Below are 17,375 nucleotides of genomic sequence, written 5' to 3'. Positions count from 1 at the left end.
CAAAGAACTTTCTCTAGGTGCCCCCAAACCATGCATTGGACTCCATGTCCTGGCTGTGAGTACCATGTCAAAATAGCCAGTTAAAGAACAGAGGCAGAGGGGCACCTGGATGGCTCAGTCAGTTAAGTGTCCAACTTCGACTCATGTCATGATCTCACAGTTCATGAGTTTGAGCTCATGTTGGGTTCTGTGCTGACAGTCCAGAGCCTGAAGCCTGCTGCAGATTCTCTGTCTCCCTCTCTCTCTGCCCCTACCCACTCAAGCGCTCTCTCTCTCTCTCTCTCTCTGTCTCAAAAATAGGTAAACATTTTAAAAGAAAAGAAAAGAAAAGAAGAGAGGCAGAGAGAAAAGTCACTGAACCAAAATATTGGTGTTGTGTGGGTGGGAAGCTAGGCAATGAGACAAGGATGTGGAATGAAACCCACACCCTTCCGTTTTCAGAAATGAATGTTACTTCATAGTATGCACCTCATATCCAAGGTGTATAGCCATCTTTTTTATTAGCGACTCGAAAGAATCGGTGCTCCAAGTTTTTGCCTGAGAATATCACCCTTGAACTTCCAGCCATCAAAGTCTCATAGAAGATGTCCCACGGAAGCTAAGTGATCTTTCAGATATGACGGCTACTGCCATTTCCACCCATGACTATTCTGGGTGATCTAACCCCCACTGCCACACCCAGGTAACAACCATGGGCTAAGCCCTTAATTTAACATTTCTCATCTTTCATCCCTCCACCCTCCTCCTCGCACACAAACCCCTTCACTGAACTACACCTGATAGTGCACTTTCCACTTTCACTGAGAGCCAGGACAAAGATGAGCCATGTCATGAATCCCTCTGCAATCTCTACCATACCTTCTTGGGCCAAGAATCTACTGGGATGCTCAACAAACACCCATTTCATATTCCAGTTCCTGGGGAGGTCAGGGAAGTGTGTCATCCCCAGTGACATCAAACAATGAAAATTACACTCATATGTTTGTTTCTTTTTATCCTTGTCAGCCAGGAAATTTAAAATCAAACTTGATGACAAATTGTAGTCATTGCAATTGGCTTTGGATTCTAGAATATTTATTGTATTTGCCCTCATAAAGGTTTTAAATTTTCAGTAGACTCACTATATTGGAATGTGTGTGTGTGTGTGTGTGTGTGTGTGTGTGTGTGTGTGTGTGTTTAATTGTAGAACTCCTCTTTGAAACCACAGAAACACAAATTGCTTCTTTGGTAAGCTGGGAATCAATCACGTGTGTTTCTTCCAGCCTTTGGTTAAAAGTCAAGATAAGGCCTCAGGAAATCATGCTATTTGATTTATTTCGAAGCATTCACAACATAACATGTAAGGGCTTCTTTCCCACTGCCATTTCAGGCCATTTCTGCATTGCAGTTAACAAGCGGAATCCACGTATGGCTTTCCTGCCTGTGTCCTGCAAAGGGGCCCAGGAAAATGATGGTCAAAATTACAGGACTTCTGTCAATCTGAGAAGGATTCCAGCTAGCTTCCTCATTAAAAACAGTATAAGCTCACACCAGTGGATTTTCTTTTAAGCCATGGAGCCCCTGATTTCCTAAATGTAAAGCTAGAATGATGGTAAGTGTAATAAACTTGCCCCACTGGGAGAGATTTCCACCCCTTCCTGCCAGAATGTCTTTCTAGAGCAGTTCCAGAGACTCTTCCTTCCAATCACAGGAGGCCATTCCTGTGGGAAAGCCTTCTTTATTCCAATTCCAAAAGCACACTTCTTGTTCCTTTCTAGTTCCTACTGCTTCCTGACAGAAGCAAGTCACAGAACACAGCATAAACGGAAGCCAAAAGAGGGGATAAATGAACACACCAGACCATTCCCACCCCACGAAGTGGTCACAGCACATAGGTACTCACTGTTAAAATGATGGAACGAAGTTGCTTCTGAGCCAAAATATTCGCCATCTCCTGTTGGAAAAAAAGACACCCACACAAAACCTTAGTTTAGAAAAATCCATTTCAACATGGCCCCCAATGGCTTTATCCTGGGTGTACTTCCTAACTGTATATCAGCAGTATTTCTTATGAAAGAACAGACTCCAACAGGCAGTGGTATTCAAATGACTTTTTGAATGTTCTGTTTTGATAACAACGCTTTGTCCAAAAGCAGAGGAAGGAAATCTGGCACCCACAAACTTCCCTTTTTTTTTTTTTAGGAATTTCCTCCTTCGAGGAAAAAGTGAGTACTGAATTAAAAGCAAATGCTCCAAATGAGAGGCACGGCTTTTCATTTCAAAGGCCCATCAGGTTTTATTAGACTTTACATGGGCAGGGAGATTTCACTAGGAAACATGCCTGCTCTCAAGGAGATTCCCATAGTAGAGAACCATCATTTTAAGCATTTAAAATTTGAGTAAGTCTTCTTACTCTGTGAAAAACCAGAGGGAGTGGTACGTACCCCGGGGCTTGAAAACAGTCTATGCAAGTGACCCGAGTGGTACTTTAGAGAATGACAAGTATCTGAGCAGTTACTAAGCTCCTAGAGCCCACACTCCGCATTGCTAGGCCTCATTTCTACAAGTTGTGTTTTGGGTTTTAGTCTGCCTAGCTAGCACAGAAGATTTGTGGGTGACTTTACAAAAAGAAATGATTCACAGACACTCTAAATATTGAGAAACAGATAGCAAGGAGAAATTATAAAGTTGGGTACACCTTGGCACAAACATTCAAAAATAAAAATACTGCTTATATTCAGGAAGACACCTGCATGTTGCTTTTGGGGCAGGGATGTGCTGGATTTTAGAGTTGCTGCTCTTAACTGAGAAGAGAAGAAACCAAGCTACGATGCAGACACACAACCATGAATTCAATCGAGGTTAAAATAAACTTGCAGGAAGCAAAGAGGACCCAAAACACGGGAAGGAAGCGCAAGAGGGACACACAGGCAGGCTTGGGCAGGAACAGAATGTGGGGACTTACAGTCAGAGGACAATCAAGGATGTCAACACTGCTCTCTACACCAACCTAGAGGCGCCATCGCCACCACAGAAAGGAAAGCAAGTAGGAAAAAAGAAGGGATGGGAATTCAGAGGACTCTGTTAGAGGTTACAATTGTATTAAACACCCCTGCTGACCCACTGCATAGCAGAGAAAAGCGCATAAATACTGGGAGGTGTTTCAAAACGCCTTCCAATCTCTTAAAAATAAGAAAGCAAGGACAATGACACACAGAGAAACAAGTAAAATAGCACTCTGGAAGGAACCTGTCTTTCTGTGGTACACAGAAGGCAGTGCTTGGTTCCCAAAGCAAATAGGAAGGGCCTTTTTCTTTTTTTCTTGGACCAAATGAAAAACAAATAAACCAAAGGACCCTATAGTTCTTTTCATTTATTTTCTTTTATAAAAATGAAATTACTGCCTAATTGACACACACCAAAAGAGAAAAAAATATTCTCTATTTTAGCCTATTCATTGATGAAATTTTAAATAAGTTAAAAAGGACAGGGAAACAGGACAACTGTGTGGCTCAGTTGGTTAATCATCCAACTTCAGCTCAGGTCATGATCTCACGGACCATGGGTTCGAGCCCTGTGTAGGGCTCTGTGCTGACAGCTCAGAGCCTGGAGCCTGCTTCAGATTCTGTATCTCCCTCTCTCTCTGACCCTCCTCTGCTCACACTGTCTTTCTCTCTCTCTCTCAGAAATAAATAAACCATTTTTAAAATAGGACAGGGAAATACAAATCAAAACCACACTGAGATACCACCTCACACCAGTCAGAGTGGCTAAAATGAGCAAATCAGAGAACTCTAGATGCTGGCGAGGATGTGGAGAAACGGGCACCCTCCTACACTGTTGGTGGGAATGTAAACTGGTACAGCCCCTCTGGAAAACAGTGTGGAGGTTCCTCAGGAAACTAACAATAGAACTCCCCTATGACCCAGCAATAGCACTGCTAGGAATTTACCCAAGGGATACAGAAATGCTGATGCATAGGAGCACGTGTACCCCAATGTTCATAGCAGCACTCTCCACAATAGCTAAAACATGGAAAGAGCCTAAGTGTCCATCAACGGACGAATGGATCAAGAAGATGTGGTTTATCTATACAATGGAATACTACATGGCAATGAGAAAGAATAAAATCTGACCATTTGTAGCAATGTGGATGGAACTCGAGGGTGTTATGCTGAGCAAAATAAGTCAGGCAGAGAAAGACAGATATCACATGTTTTCACTTATAAGTGGATCAGGAGAAACTTAACAGAGGACTATGTGGGAGGAGAAGGGGAAGAATAGTTGGGGAGAGGGAGGGAGACAAACCATGAGAGACTCTTGAATTCTGACAACAAACTGAGAGCTGATGAGAGTGGGGGAGAGGCGAAGGGGAGTGATGGACTTGGAGGAGGGCACTTGTTGGGATGAGCACTGGATGTTACATGGAAACCAACTTGACAATAAACTATGAAAGAAAAAAAGTTAAAAATAAATAAAAATTGTTTTAAAAAGACAATATATTTCCAATACCTACAGCAACTGTTGTAATTATCTGTTGACATTATTTATCTTTCTCGTAAGACTATGGTCACCTTAAGGGCACTACGACTATCCTTTTCATCTCTGTATTTCAAGCCCAGAGCACTATGTCTGGAAGAGAGTAGACAATAGCGTTTGGTTGGAAATGAAAGAATATTTTCTACTACCCTCGTAAGGAACAGTAACTTGGTCAGAGAGAAAAAAGAAAAATCCTTGTCCACATCATGGATTTGTTGTTATTGTTGCTCAACATTAGAAAACTGAGTAAACTTGAGAGTCCATGGAAAATATTTTATGCTATAATATAAATATAAAAGTATAGGTAGATATAAATATGGATGTAGGGGGGCACCTGGGTGGCTCAGTCAGGTAAGCATCCAACTCTTAATTAAGGGTCAGGTCATGACCTCACGGTCGTGGGTTGTGAGATGGAGCCCCATGTTGGGCTCTATGCTGAGCATGGAACCTGCTTGAGATTCTCTCTCTCCTTCTCTCTCTCTGCCCCTCCCCAGCTTGTGCTCACTCATGCTCTCTCTCTCTCTCTCTCTCTCTCAAAATAAATAAATAAACATTAAAATACGGATATGCGGGGGGTGGGGGGTGCCTGGGAGGCTTAGTCGGTTAAGCATCTGACTTTGGCTCAGGTCATGATCTTCTGGTTTGTGGGTTCGAGCCCTATATAGGAATCTATGCTGACAGCTCAAAGCCTGAAGCCTGCTTCAGATTCTGTGTCTCCATCTCTCTCTCTCTGCCCCTCCCCTGCTCACACTGTCTCTCTCTCTCTCTCAAAAATAAACATTAAAAAAATTTTAATATGGATATAGGTATATTAACATGGAAAGATTTTGTTCACAAAATCTTGTTTCATTTTAAAAGCAGTAAAAAAAAAATAGTGCATGTAGTATGATTCCATCTGGTTAAAAAAAAAAATCACGTATGTAGAAGAGGCTTTGCTTAGAAGAAAGCAGGAAGAGGGGCCACACAAGGTGTGATTAGTTGCAAGGGTTCTCTCTTGTGGCATGCAATTTGAGGAGTCTTTCAGACTTCTTCCTTTGAATCTGTATTTTCTGATTTTCCCAACAAATCTTTTAACTTTTAAAAAAGTTTTTGTTTAAATAATACATTATGAAAATAATAAATATTTGTAGAGAAATCTGGAAGGGACCTCACCAACATGTATGCCATGAAAATAGTAACATGAATAATGGCGTTTAGTTGTAAGGAAAAGGATCCATTTGCCCCCATCCCCAAGAGCCCCCTCCTCCACGTAAGAAGCACCCCTTCCCTCCACCTGTGCAGAGACAGGGAGAATCTCCCACATCCAGGAGGTGTGGGGAAGCAGGAGAACCCTACCCCATACCACCACCTTCTTCCACACCTGGAAAGCCCCCAGGGGTGTTAGCAAAGCTGGAAGTTCTACCCCAGCCCTATCTAAACCCAGCGCTCTCTCAGTAAGGCCCACTCAATGAACACAAAACAAATATTCCTCCAGTCTGCCTGCCCAGTAAAAATCTCTGACCGTGGTGGTATTTTTCTTCAGTAAAAGCAGAAAGAGGTTTTTAAAATCCATCCAAATTCATTTTAAACACTTTGAAAAGTGAGGGAAACCAAGATAATGGAGTCCTACCAATGTGTTTGGCCCAAAGTTGGGAGGAGAAGTTGAAATAAATAAAATTTTTTGACTGAAGTGGAATTTATCCAATGTCTTAAGGCTTAAAAAAAAAAAAAAAAAAAGCAAAGCTGTTCCTGTAAATCCAACAAATAAATGTTTAGATTATGTTTTAATCTAATTTGAAGGAGAAAAATGGCTTGGTGTCTTTCAGGCTCCAGAGAATTCTTCTCTCGGCAAACATGAGAAAATTCTGTGGGTGACGCCTCCTTGATAATGGGATGTTCTGCAGAGCAGAGCAAGGTCAAGATTGGGATTCTAGCTGTGACTCTTATCTGTTCAGCAATTGGATCAAATTCTTTATTCCCTCTGATTCTCAGTTTCCTCATTTGTAAAGAGGCAATAATAAGGCTTTCAGAAGATACAAGAATTCAATGAAATAAGACACAGAGCTTTGAACACTGATCCTAGCTCATGGCAAGCTCTCAAAATATTATCATTGATGGCAGGCTTTGGTAAATTTTCCTATTTATCCAAAATTCAGAACGTTTAATTTTTTCACAAGAAAAGCCAATAAAAATATATAGTAGAACCGAAGTGATATCCCCAATTTGCATGATCTTCTGCTTCCCAGGATCCACTAACCTTCAGAAAATAACATCAAACTTTTTTCACTTTGTACTTGAAATTGTTTTTTTAGAGCTGTCTCTTAATCCCCTGAAAAATGTTTTTTAAATTAAAAATCATACTATTCCTTTTCTTGACAAACAAAGGTTACTGAGTCATCTTCAATTCAACACAATTTATAAAGTCCAAGTTAATTTTCTACATTGTCGTTATTTTTATTTCAAAGAAAAAATTACAGTCTAGATTTTTGACTGGATTATATACATTCTACCTTTCTCAGTGGAATTTTTTTTCTTAAATTATGTAATGTTACTAGACAATCCTTCATGATTTATTATCAATATAGCACTATATTGCCAATGAGTGTCATCTCAGTCTCATATTGCCTACTTTTCAAAAAATGAAATCTTGATTCACAGAATCCAAACCTAATGTTATATTGTTATTCCATCATATTTTCATTGATGTCATTATTCTGGAGTCAGTACAGATAGGTATCTGATTCTCTATTTCTCCATAGTCGTTTGAGAAGATGAAGAGTACTACTTGGTGTACCAGGAAGATGCAAAGTGTATACATCTTACACATGTGTAGATCTAGGGATCCAAGTGAAACACAGCACGTGGGGTGGGCATGAGTTTTTGCTTCCCCAAATCCAACCTCTTCTTCCACAGGAAAAAGGAAAAGCCCATGAGGTCAGACCAAATAGCAGACTTCTTGACCCCCACTCCACACCCAGCTACCAGTTTGGCCAGGTGTCGTTGGTCTGGTCAGTGGAAGGCTCCAGCTTTTCCAAAGCCTATGTCAGGATTGTGCATGTGAGAGCTGCCAGGCCATCTGCTGGGCTGCTGGAGGTTATTATGAGCTCAGTCATTGAGATTTAGACATTTAGCAAAGCTCCCCTGAACAATCCAGCCTGGAGCACAGGTTTAGGGAGGTCAGGCAATCCCTGGCTCAGGCCAACACCAAACCACACACAGGAAACAATAAAGTCACTACATTCACTGTGCAAACAGAACCCCCTAGGAATGAGCAAACGATTCTAAATGAAAAACCAGAAACCCTCACATTTAGTCACTAAGGTTTAAAATCCTTGGCAATGAAAAAAAAATTAAAAAAACAAAATTCTTGACATGGTGTCCAGTAGCATGCTAGCTTCTAAAGTCCTCTAAAACAATTCAGAGGTGACCGTCACAGTGCTCCTGGTACACTTGCTCTCGGTTGAAACATCTCACATTTCCATCCCGGTTTTAAAGAAGTGAATTGTGAGCAAGGTAACACAATACATGTTACGTTGATGGAAAAAACAGGAATGGATTTTGAGGTTCAAGCTACGACGTTCCAAGACATGCAAAATTCCACTTCTTCCACAGCCCCCTCTATAATGATCCTGTAGTTCGCTGCAAAAGAACCAGAGATCTACAGACGAAGGACAGTATCAAAGGACAGGTTTTACATAGGTCCATCGAAGGGTTCCCCGCCCTTGTTTGTGCACAGGAAGGGAAATGGGTTGTTCAGTCCTCCCCGCCTCACGCACACATGGACAACAGAAATGTCATGGAGTGAAGAGCTCCCCTGACATAGGAACAGTTTTCTCAACCAGTGGCAGCAATCTGCGTGTTCTCCCTCCTGTCCTTTCCATCTTAAACCTCCATGGGCAAAGGAGGACACCTTTCAGGCAGGACAAAACACCTCCCAGGCCCTAGGAAGCACTCACTGACATGACAGAAGGCCTCAGGCTTCTATCTCTGCTTCTACCATAGCAGCAGCACTTTCATCTTTTTTATGTTTCCAGCTTCTACATTGGGTTTCATTTGATGAAAGGCCTCTGCCTCTGGAACATTCCGAGTATTCTTCCTCAGACAAGGGCTTGTGCATCTCCACCAAGTTCCCACTGGATCTGCGAATGACCCCAGGCTGGCCAGCCAGGCTGCAAAGCAGCAGGGATGCCCAAGGAGTCCCCAGGATGGGAAGGAAAGGGGACTCGCCGCCCCCTAAGTTTCTAGCCCCGGCTACAGTCTTAAGACAAAAGAAATCCAGCTTACCTGCCTTCTCTCATCAGGAGCCTTCAGGAAAAGTGCATTAATCACTGCAATGGTATAGGTTTGGATTTCTTGATCTGTCCTATAAAGACCCAGAACAATACAGAAAGTCAGAACAGGCTACCTCTGAGTCAGACCATCATAAGGGTCATGATCTCCCCAAAAAAAGACAAGAGAGAAAGACATGGCCTAGAAAATGCAGTTGGCACTGAATGAGAATGTATTTCCGTCATTGTGAGGCAGGAACACAGAGAGAGGGTGGGCGGGTACAATTACTACTGCTGGCTGGACAACACTGTTCCCTGGAGGTAAGTGGTCAGCCGGCTCTCTCCCCCTCTCCTCCAGTAGGCTTAAGCCATGAATCCAGGGTGTGTGTGTGTGTGTGATTTTCTGTCTGATGCATGAAGTATATCTGGGACTAGACTTGTGTATCCCTACACTCCTGGACTTATTATAAAGGATACCACTTTTGTCTCCATGGCAATGATATTACACATTCTAAAAATCTGTTTTCAAATAGAAATTTTTTAAATAATAAAAACAACGGGCTTTTATTTTTTTAATTTACAAATTTGCTTTTCACCAAAATGAAGTCAGAAATTCCAAATGAAGCAAACATCCCATGGAGGCCGCATAGTAAATAGTAAACAAGGAGGACCCAAGGCATAAACAAAGAGCAGCCAGAGAGCTACACTTAGAAATAATTTAGGGAGAAGCAAAGTTGAGAACACAGCCCTTGGAAGGATGAAATCTAAAGCTGGATGTGTGGCCTTGCAAGAGTTCATGGGGTGTCCCCAAAACACCTTCTCCTCATCTGTAACACTGGGTAAGAACCCACTTATTTTAAGGTGTTGCTTTTAGGATAAAATGAGTTCCCTCAGCATAGCACTTGCCAAATAAGAAACTCTCCACTTTGGCAAAGCATACCGCGAATGCACAAGTATGCCCTCGAGATTTAGAGAAAAGACATAGGCTATAGAAATAATGCATTTCACATTCAGCGAAATGTGAAACTGGTATTATTTCTAGAGGTTTCGCACAAAATCATCATCTTAGAGCATGTGCTCATTTTCCCTGAGGCCACAATCCATAGCTTGTGTGACTTAAAATTTTACATCCTGGTCACCATCCCCCCTCCTAAATGAAGGAAACATCTAATACACTTTGGTAGTTCACGTTCGAAACACAACAGGTAACATTCATGGCATAGTGAGAACTACTGAATATTCCCTCACAGCCCCCTCCTGCATTCCCAACCCAAAAACGCCCATCATATTTCCTCTTGAGAAGTGGCAGAAGTGTCCTGAGAGACCAGGGGTGGTAGAAACTGGGAGCCAAGTCACTTTAGTGCCAACCAAAACACAAGAGAAAAGGCCTGTTATGAGGACTCCAAAGTTTCTACCCTTGTCAAGACTTAGCTACTTAAGTCATTCCTGGGTTCAATAACGTATACCAGTATCCTTTCAGTAAATTCCCTGTCTTGTGTGAGCTATCTCAGGGGGTTTGTTGCCACCTGCAACTCCAAATAGTTTTATTNAAGCACCTGTAGCACATACAGCTGGTGTGCCATTTCATTGTTGATGGCTCTCTGAGCTCGGATAACATTTGTTAAAATGATGGAACGAGGTTGCTTCTGAGCCATAATATTCGCCATCTCCTGCCTTCNCAGGGGGGGGGGGGAGCGCTTCTCAGAGGCAACCTTACTAACTACCTAAGGTTGGAGAGAAACCGTGCAGGCTGGTCAGGGTCTCATCTTAGAGCTCAAGCCTCTAGAGATAAAACACATACATTACAAAATACAAAACTGAACATCACTGTAATCCCCTTGAGCCTAAGGAAGAAGCCCATCTTTAAAAATTCCTAATTATCTATGAAAATGCTCCTCACAGAAAACACTTTTTAATGACTAAGGAAAAATACTGTTGAGAACTTAAGAGAACAAACTGTCCTATTAGGCCTTGTGAAAAGTTAAATTCTACTGATATCTATCAGTATTCATCAAAATCAATTGCCTCTGAAGAGCCAGGTACTGGGATCAGGCATGCCCCCGACCCCCAGGCAAGTCACTATGCCATTTCAGTGTGATGGGAGATGGGTCTGGTACATGGTGTGCTTATAATAAGCCAAATCAAGATTCCTTTTCTGCCTATTTAATCAAACCAATACAAAATGTTTCCCAGGGCTTTATGGTGGCTGTGTACCAGAATNATTTGTTAAAATGATGGAACGAGGTTGCTTCTGAGCCATAATATTCGCCATCTCCTGCCTTCTCTCATCAGGAGCCTTCAGGAAAAGTGCATTAATCACCGCAATGGTATAGGTTTGGATTTCTTGATCTGTCCCTTGAAGATGTGGGATAAGTTGGCCAATAGTAATCTCCTGAGCCACCTTCTGGTAGAGGTCATGGCTATTGAGCACCATTGACTCCAAAATGGCCAAGGACCGTTGCAGGATTGAGATGTCCATGCCCGACTTGTTGACAAAACTTGCTATCTGAAAATCCAAGGGGGACACCACTGACTACTTGAGGTAAACAGAGCATAGCTTCCAGAAGGGAGCAAACTAAGGAAATCAGGAGCTCACTTAAGAAACACCAGATACAAAGGATGAAAAGTATCTGAAATTATAGCAGAATAGAAAGGAACACATCAAGTCAGCGATGATTGCTCATATACATATTACAAAGCACTATTTATATCTTATTTCTATAATTCAATAATAAGCAACTTGAAAAAGGAAACAGCTTCAAAGAATTATTGTCTGAGTTTTCTGGGATTGTTCTTCTGGGTTTTAGCTTTCAGAGGCAGATGATTTCAACATATATATTGTGAGGACTCCTGTGTTTCTCTAAGACGGTAATTTCAACACGTACTAATAGCCATTCCCTTGCATTCCTAGGCTACTCCTTCACCCACACGATTCATGATTTTTAGGTTCATATTATGACCCTGCCATTCTTAAGGGACTCACACAAATCACACTTGTCAACACAGTCCAACTGGCAACTTCATCGTCACTGGCTACTCTCCTGGTTATTCAACAATGAAACACTCTTTCCCCCATTCTTCCAATTTCTTATGGTTAAAATACATTCTTCTCATCTCAAATTTAGCAAACAGGAGAACATTTAAATGAGCAGTGCTAAAAGTTAAAATAATAGCTTAAGTACTAAAACATATTCCCTAAGGAATGAATCACTAAGGCCTCAAACACAATAAATCACAATGTAAGAGGGAAGTAAAATAAGGGTTAGAATAATGGATCATAGTAACCCAAACACATGGGTGCCATAAAGGGTTTATTTTAGAGGCCTCATTAAAAGTTATTACTGTCTGTTGACAACTCACACTAAAAGGCTGTTATTACATCAACATAATGACTGCTTTCTTAAAAGCTAAATAATTTGGTTCCATGACAAACTGACACTTGCTGCTTCCCCCCGTCGACACTAATTTCTTCCTTTCTGCTGTCCCATTGACCCCTTCTCTTCATCCCCTCTCCATCCTTGTACAAGATAAAAATCAAAGGTGCCCATGGCAACCACAGTTAACCATCTCAACTCTTTCTAGCTAATGACTCCCTGGTGGAAGTAAGGGTAGTGGATACAGATACCAATACCCTCTCTGGCCTCAGATACATCTGGATCTCAGGGGTGGTAAACAGATGACATGAAGAAGTATAGTATGGTATTATTATGATTTTATATTCCAGAAAGCTATTATTTTATAGCGTAAAGCACAGGAAGAGTATGAGAATTTTAAGATTCTCAAAAGACCGCTTCAGCTCCTTTCATGGCTAATAAACTTCTCCAATGTGTTTACTGTCTCTGGCAAGCCTTTGCATTAATCCTCACAGTCTGCTCCACTCTCTCAAATCTACCAAGCTAAGGCCATCTTTTTCTGACAAAAATCCAATTACCCTCATCCTGAGCCCACAGTTTAATACTTCACTTAGACCCCCTCTAAACAGAATGTCAATTCCTTGACTTCTTCACCAACACTACTTTTCCATTATCCCAGCATGATTCCTGGTACTATATTAAAAAACAAACAAAAAAAAACCCTGAAGAACTCACAAAAATTTTTGTTGATAGTACTTCTGATTTTTCTCAGCACTAACTCTCTCCTCCTTCCATGCTCCTTCTCTTTCCTCTGTTTAGCAAATTTGGATGTACCTTCAAGACTCCATGGAGAATCTTCCACCTGAGAGCCTACTGTCAATACCTCCCAGCCCCACCTTAGCCTCCACACTCTCTTTTCACTCATTCAAGTATTAGTGTGGATTGTGTTCCATAAAAGAGGCTTACACTGTCCTAGAATCTGGAAATAGAGAAATGAGCAAAACCCACATGATTTCAAGGACCTTATAGTCTAGCAAAGGCAGAAAGATAAAAAGGCATTTATTATGAAGTATGTTAATTGCTTATTCTCGGCATCCAAAAGTATCACTCCACGTAGATATTCCAACCAAGCCTAAATTAAATGGTGCAAAAACCAATCTCATTGTTTTCTTAATCCTCCTTTCTCAATTATCACCTTTTTCCAAGTTTGCCATAATCATTAGTGATTATAGTCCCAGTTCCCTATTTTCTATTCTGATGAACACATTTTGTGATGTCTCCCCTTTGATGTGCATTCAGTTGTACATCCACAACACTGGCCCAGGGTCCAACTCATTCCTAAATTACTAAAACCACATCTTCACTTTCCTCTATGTTCAAGATTCCCCTTTAACACACATTTATCCTCCACTTCCATAAATATCCTTTCTCAAAGGATTTCCTTTCTCAAAATATCCAACCAGAACTCTCAGTATTTTCTAATACAAAGTATACCTTCTTTTAAAGTTCTCTACAAATCCTTGACCATCATGCTCCCAGAGGGCTTGCTCAAATGTTGGTATGACACTTTGTGTTCTTTGCTCTAATTCAGGCATATTTGAATTCCACATACATATTCCATTTCCATTTGCCATTTCTGTCAATTTCTCCCCCATAAAACTAATCCTTTACCTTCATCAAAATAATCTTTAAAATTAATCTTTTCTGTACTTCACCTCTTCTGTGAGAGATAGAACCTATCATTTCAGCAATCCTTATACAGCTTACAAAAGGAACATTTTGTGTTACACCCTTAGCTGAGTCCTGCCTGGCAGAGAGCAGGCATGCCCAGATCGTTAGAAGTCTAAGTAGACTTCTGTGGTAATACTAGTGGCTTTTTTAAACTAACCGCTAGCTTCTCCCTTTACCTCTCAGTGGTTCTAACCAGACATTCAAATGACCCAATCTTTCCATCTAATGAGTAGTAATAAGCAAGCATCGGGGCTGACTGAACGAATGTAATAACTGTTTGTTCATGTACAAGTTCGTCAAAATACAAGTGTGATTCTCTATGTCTACTTTAAATAACTATAGATCTTAGTATACTTAGAGAACAGTAAAGATTTTCTGGTTAAATTTTTAACTTCTCTTGCCCACCCCCAAAGAAACAATTACTTTCTTTGCTTTTAGATTATTTCCAGCTCCATTACTCTACTTTTGGCCGACGCAGGTGAGCCAGCCCTAAGCCAAAGCACAGCTATGTGAAAGTAAGCCTGTGCTGTAAGAGAGAAGAGGTAAGAAGAGTTAGCAATAATTATATATACTACCTCCACATGCTTGCATTCATTTTTAAATGTTACCTAAATCATACGGAGGAGTATTTGCATGGCTTCTAAGAAGCTAAGGGGCATCACAGTGCGTGCATCTGTTAAACTATTAACATCACATATATACTTCTTAGAATAACTTAGGATGAGATCTTAAAATTCTTCCATGCTGTCAGAACTGAAAAGAACCACAGAGAGCAAGCAGCTCCATTGCCGTATTTTAAATTATCTGCACACAGGTCTGTAAATCTCTCAAGTCTTTTAAGAGGTGAAAATGACTGAGTTTCTAAACTGAACTGCCTGGATGTCTGTCCAGGCGCTGAAAACTCATAGGGTGAACCAGGCCCTCCTGCAGAACTAAGGTCATAAGAGCATTTGTATGAAACACCCCTTCTAAGAAAAGGAACTGATGTTATACTTGGCTAGGGGAAAACCAAAGGGTAACATAGAAAGTTCTAGTTTTTTTTGTTTTGTTTTACTTTGTTTCTTTTCCCTTTCTTCTCCATAGCTTCCTACCCTTAGGAAGCTAAGTAGCCAAGTCTTTAAAAAGCAACATTACATTTTGTCATCAAGGGATTCCTACCTTTCTAAATGTTTATAAAATGATGTTGTTTATTGCAGAGAAAGTTTGTAAACTAGAATCTCCATCCACACATAAGAAAACAGATAGTAGGGACACCTGGGTGGCTCAGTCAGTTAAGTGTCTGACTTCAGCTCAGGTTATGATCTCATGGTTAGTGGGTTCGAGCCCGCATCAAGCTCTGTGCTGACAGCCAGTTCAGAGTCTGGAGCCTGTTTCAGATTCTGTATCTCCCTCTCTCTCTGGCCCTCCTCTGCTCACGCTCTTTCTCTCTCTCAGGAATAAATAAAACATTTTTAAAAATTAAAAAAAAAAAGAAAACAGAAAGTAGAGAAGAAGACAGGGGATGGCAGGGAAAAAATATTTCTCCAAAGTGGTATGAATTTGGCATTAATAGGAAGCCAAGTCTGGACCACAGAGATAAGCATCTTTTGTCAGGGCATGTCCTAGATGAGTTTTGTCTAGATAAAGCTCCATTTAAAAGACAGTTGCCTGCATACAATTCCTGGGTTGTCAAAGTGCTGAATTTGATCCAGCTAATGAATAAAAAAAAGTTAACCTTACAAAACTATCAATTATAAAGTTATTTTCTGATGATCATTTTTCAGATTCACATAAGGGACTGAGATCTAAGTAGCAATGCAAAGGAAAGAGAACAGCAAGGGAGGAGAACATGAAATCCGTTAAATGTACTGCCTCTTGAGAACATATTTAATTTTTTTATTTAAACTGCCAAGATTGCTAGTCTTTGCTTTCTTAGACTTTTTAATTTAATTTCAATGAATAAGAAACATTTTTTACGTAGTTAGAATATTAAATTATTGTCATTCTCTCTAACCACTTTTCATATCATTTGATGAAAAAGTTTTCAAATTCTTGTCTGTTCGCAACTGAAATAGAGTTGAATACAGTGTCACTATACTCCTTCTTTTTTTCAAGTTCTAGAGTTAAAAAAAAATGCTTCCAAAACAGGTTTCATTCATTCATTTCACAGAAAGGTATTAAGGTCATCCTCTGTGCCAGGCCCTGAGGGTAAAGTCATGCAGAAAGTAGTGATTCCAGCCTCCTAGGACTCATGGTCTATTGGGAGCCAGTAATAAAAACAAAGAATTCGCAGAAATGTGGTAAGTGTTTGCTCAGGGGCATACACAAGATCCAAGGAGAATGGAGAGCAGCAGAAATCACTTAACTCCTTACCAGTGAGGTTGAGGAGGGCTGAACGGAGGCGATACTGGTTCAACCAGTCTTCAGGAGCTATTTTTCCCACCACATGAAAGCACAGGTGCATGGCATGGGGGAAGAAGCCCTTAACCGTGGGGCCAGTGACACTCCACTCCCTATGACATCACTTAACCTCCCCAAACCACTGCATTCTCCCCTCCTGACCAGGAATAGTGAGACGGTCTGTTCTGTTCTGTTCTGTTCTGTTCTAGTCTGCTCTGTTCTGGAAAGTATTGCTGTGAGATCAAAAGAGATACTGTGGATGAAAGCACAATACAACTTAAGGAATTCGCATTCAGAACAGCACTGTTTTTAGAGCAAAAGAGGCTCTAACAAAAGACAGGCAAGGCAATTTGGATGTAGAAGAGAAAGGCCTGCTGTAAATCCAGAGGGAATTAACATTTTTATTAAGTATGAAAAACCCACAAAACACAGTACCTTCAGATTTGAACTTACTTCTCTAGAACTTTAATCCTAGAAAGACAGAACACAGCAATTTGTTTTTCACATTCATAATTCACTGCTTATGTTTCCTTGGCGTTCTCATCCACAATTGTTTCTTTTCTTTTTAGCAATTCACACCCCTGACTAAGAGAGGCAAAAAGAGGCTTCCTTTTCAAGTAGTTCCCATTAATCATCTCCTTTGGCTTTATGCCCTTACACAAGGAAAGAGAATTCAGGTCTGTGGAGAAGGCCCTGGGTTCCTAATCAGCTCTTATCTGAAATAAATATGCACCACAATGCAAGCTTTCGATCTGTGGGTCGCACATTTCCAACACCCTCATTTGACAATCTAGGGGCTCTCTTTTGCCCTTTGATTCAAGGCAGTATCTTCCACAAGATTAATTTCAAAAGGAAAAGAACTAACAGTGAGTGGACCCAGCAGATACCACCTCAACCATGTAATCAAGGTCAGTATCACATTAAAAATACATATCGACATCATGTACCCCAATACAATGTGCTGAGGCAGGCACAACATTACTGTTGTGGTATTCTTGCCAAAAGTGCATAAACTTAAACATCAAATACAAAACAAATTCAAAATGAGGGATGCTCTACAAAATAACTGACCAGTAGTCTTCAAAGCCATCTGAAAGACCAGGAAAAACTGAGCAATTGTCAGATCGGAAGACTCTAAGGAGACATG

The 17,375-nt window shown here is 40.8% G+C and overlaps 1 protein-coding gene across 1 annotated transcript in view; it reads right to left on the bottom strand.

The window, feature by feature from the left end:
- ELMO1 (engulfment and cell motility 1) overlaps positions 1-17,375 on the bottom strand; it is a 484,527-nt gene that overhangs the window by 330,986 nt on the left and 136,166 nt on the right. The window contains exons 9-11 of the mRNA XM_077775357.1: positions 11,035-11,271; positions 2,945-2,989; positions 1,883-1,933 (exon numbers count right to left, since the gene is read on the bottom strand). Of these exons, the coding sequence (XP_077631483.1) occupies positions 1,883-1,933; positions 2,945-2,989; positions 11,035-11,271 (333 nt within the window). The remainder of the gene's footprint in view (positions 1-1,882; positions 1,934-2,944; positions 2,990-11,034; positions 11,272-17,375) is intronic.

Source organism: Crocuta crocuta, unplaced genomic scaffold (assembly GCF_008692635.1).
Source record: "Crocuta crocuta isolate KB4526 unplaced genomic scaffold, BGI_CrCroc_1.0 scaffold197, whole genome shotgun sequence".
NCBI classification, from domain to species: domain Eukaryota; kingdom Metazoa; phylum Chordata; class Mammalia; order Carnivora; family Hyaenidae; genus Crocuta; species Crocuta crocuta.
Note: the sequence above shows the minus strand (reverse complement) of the source record. Positions and strands in the feature narration are given on the sequence as shown.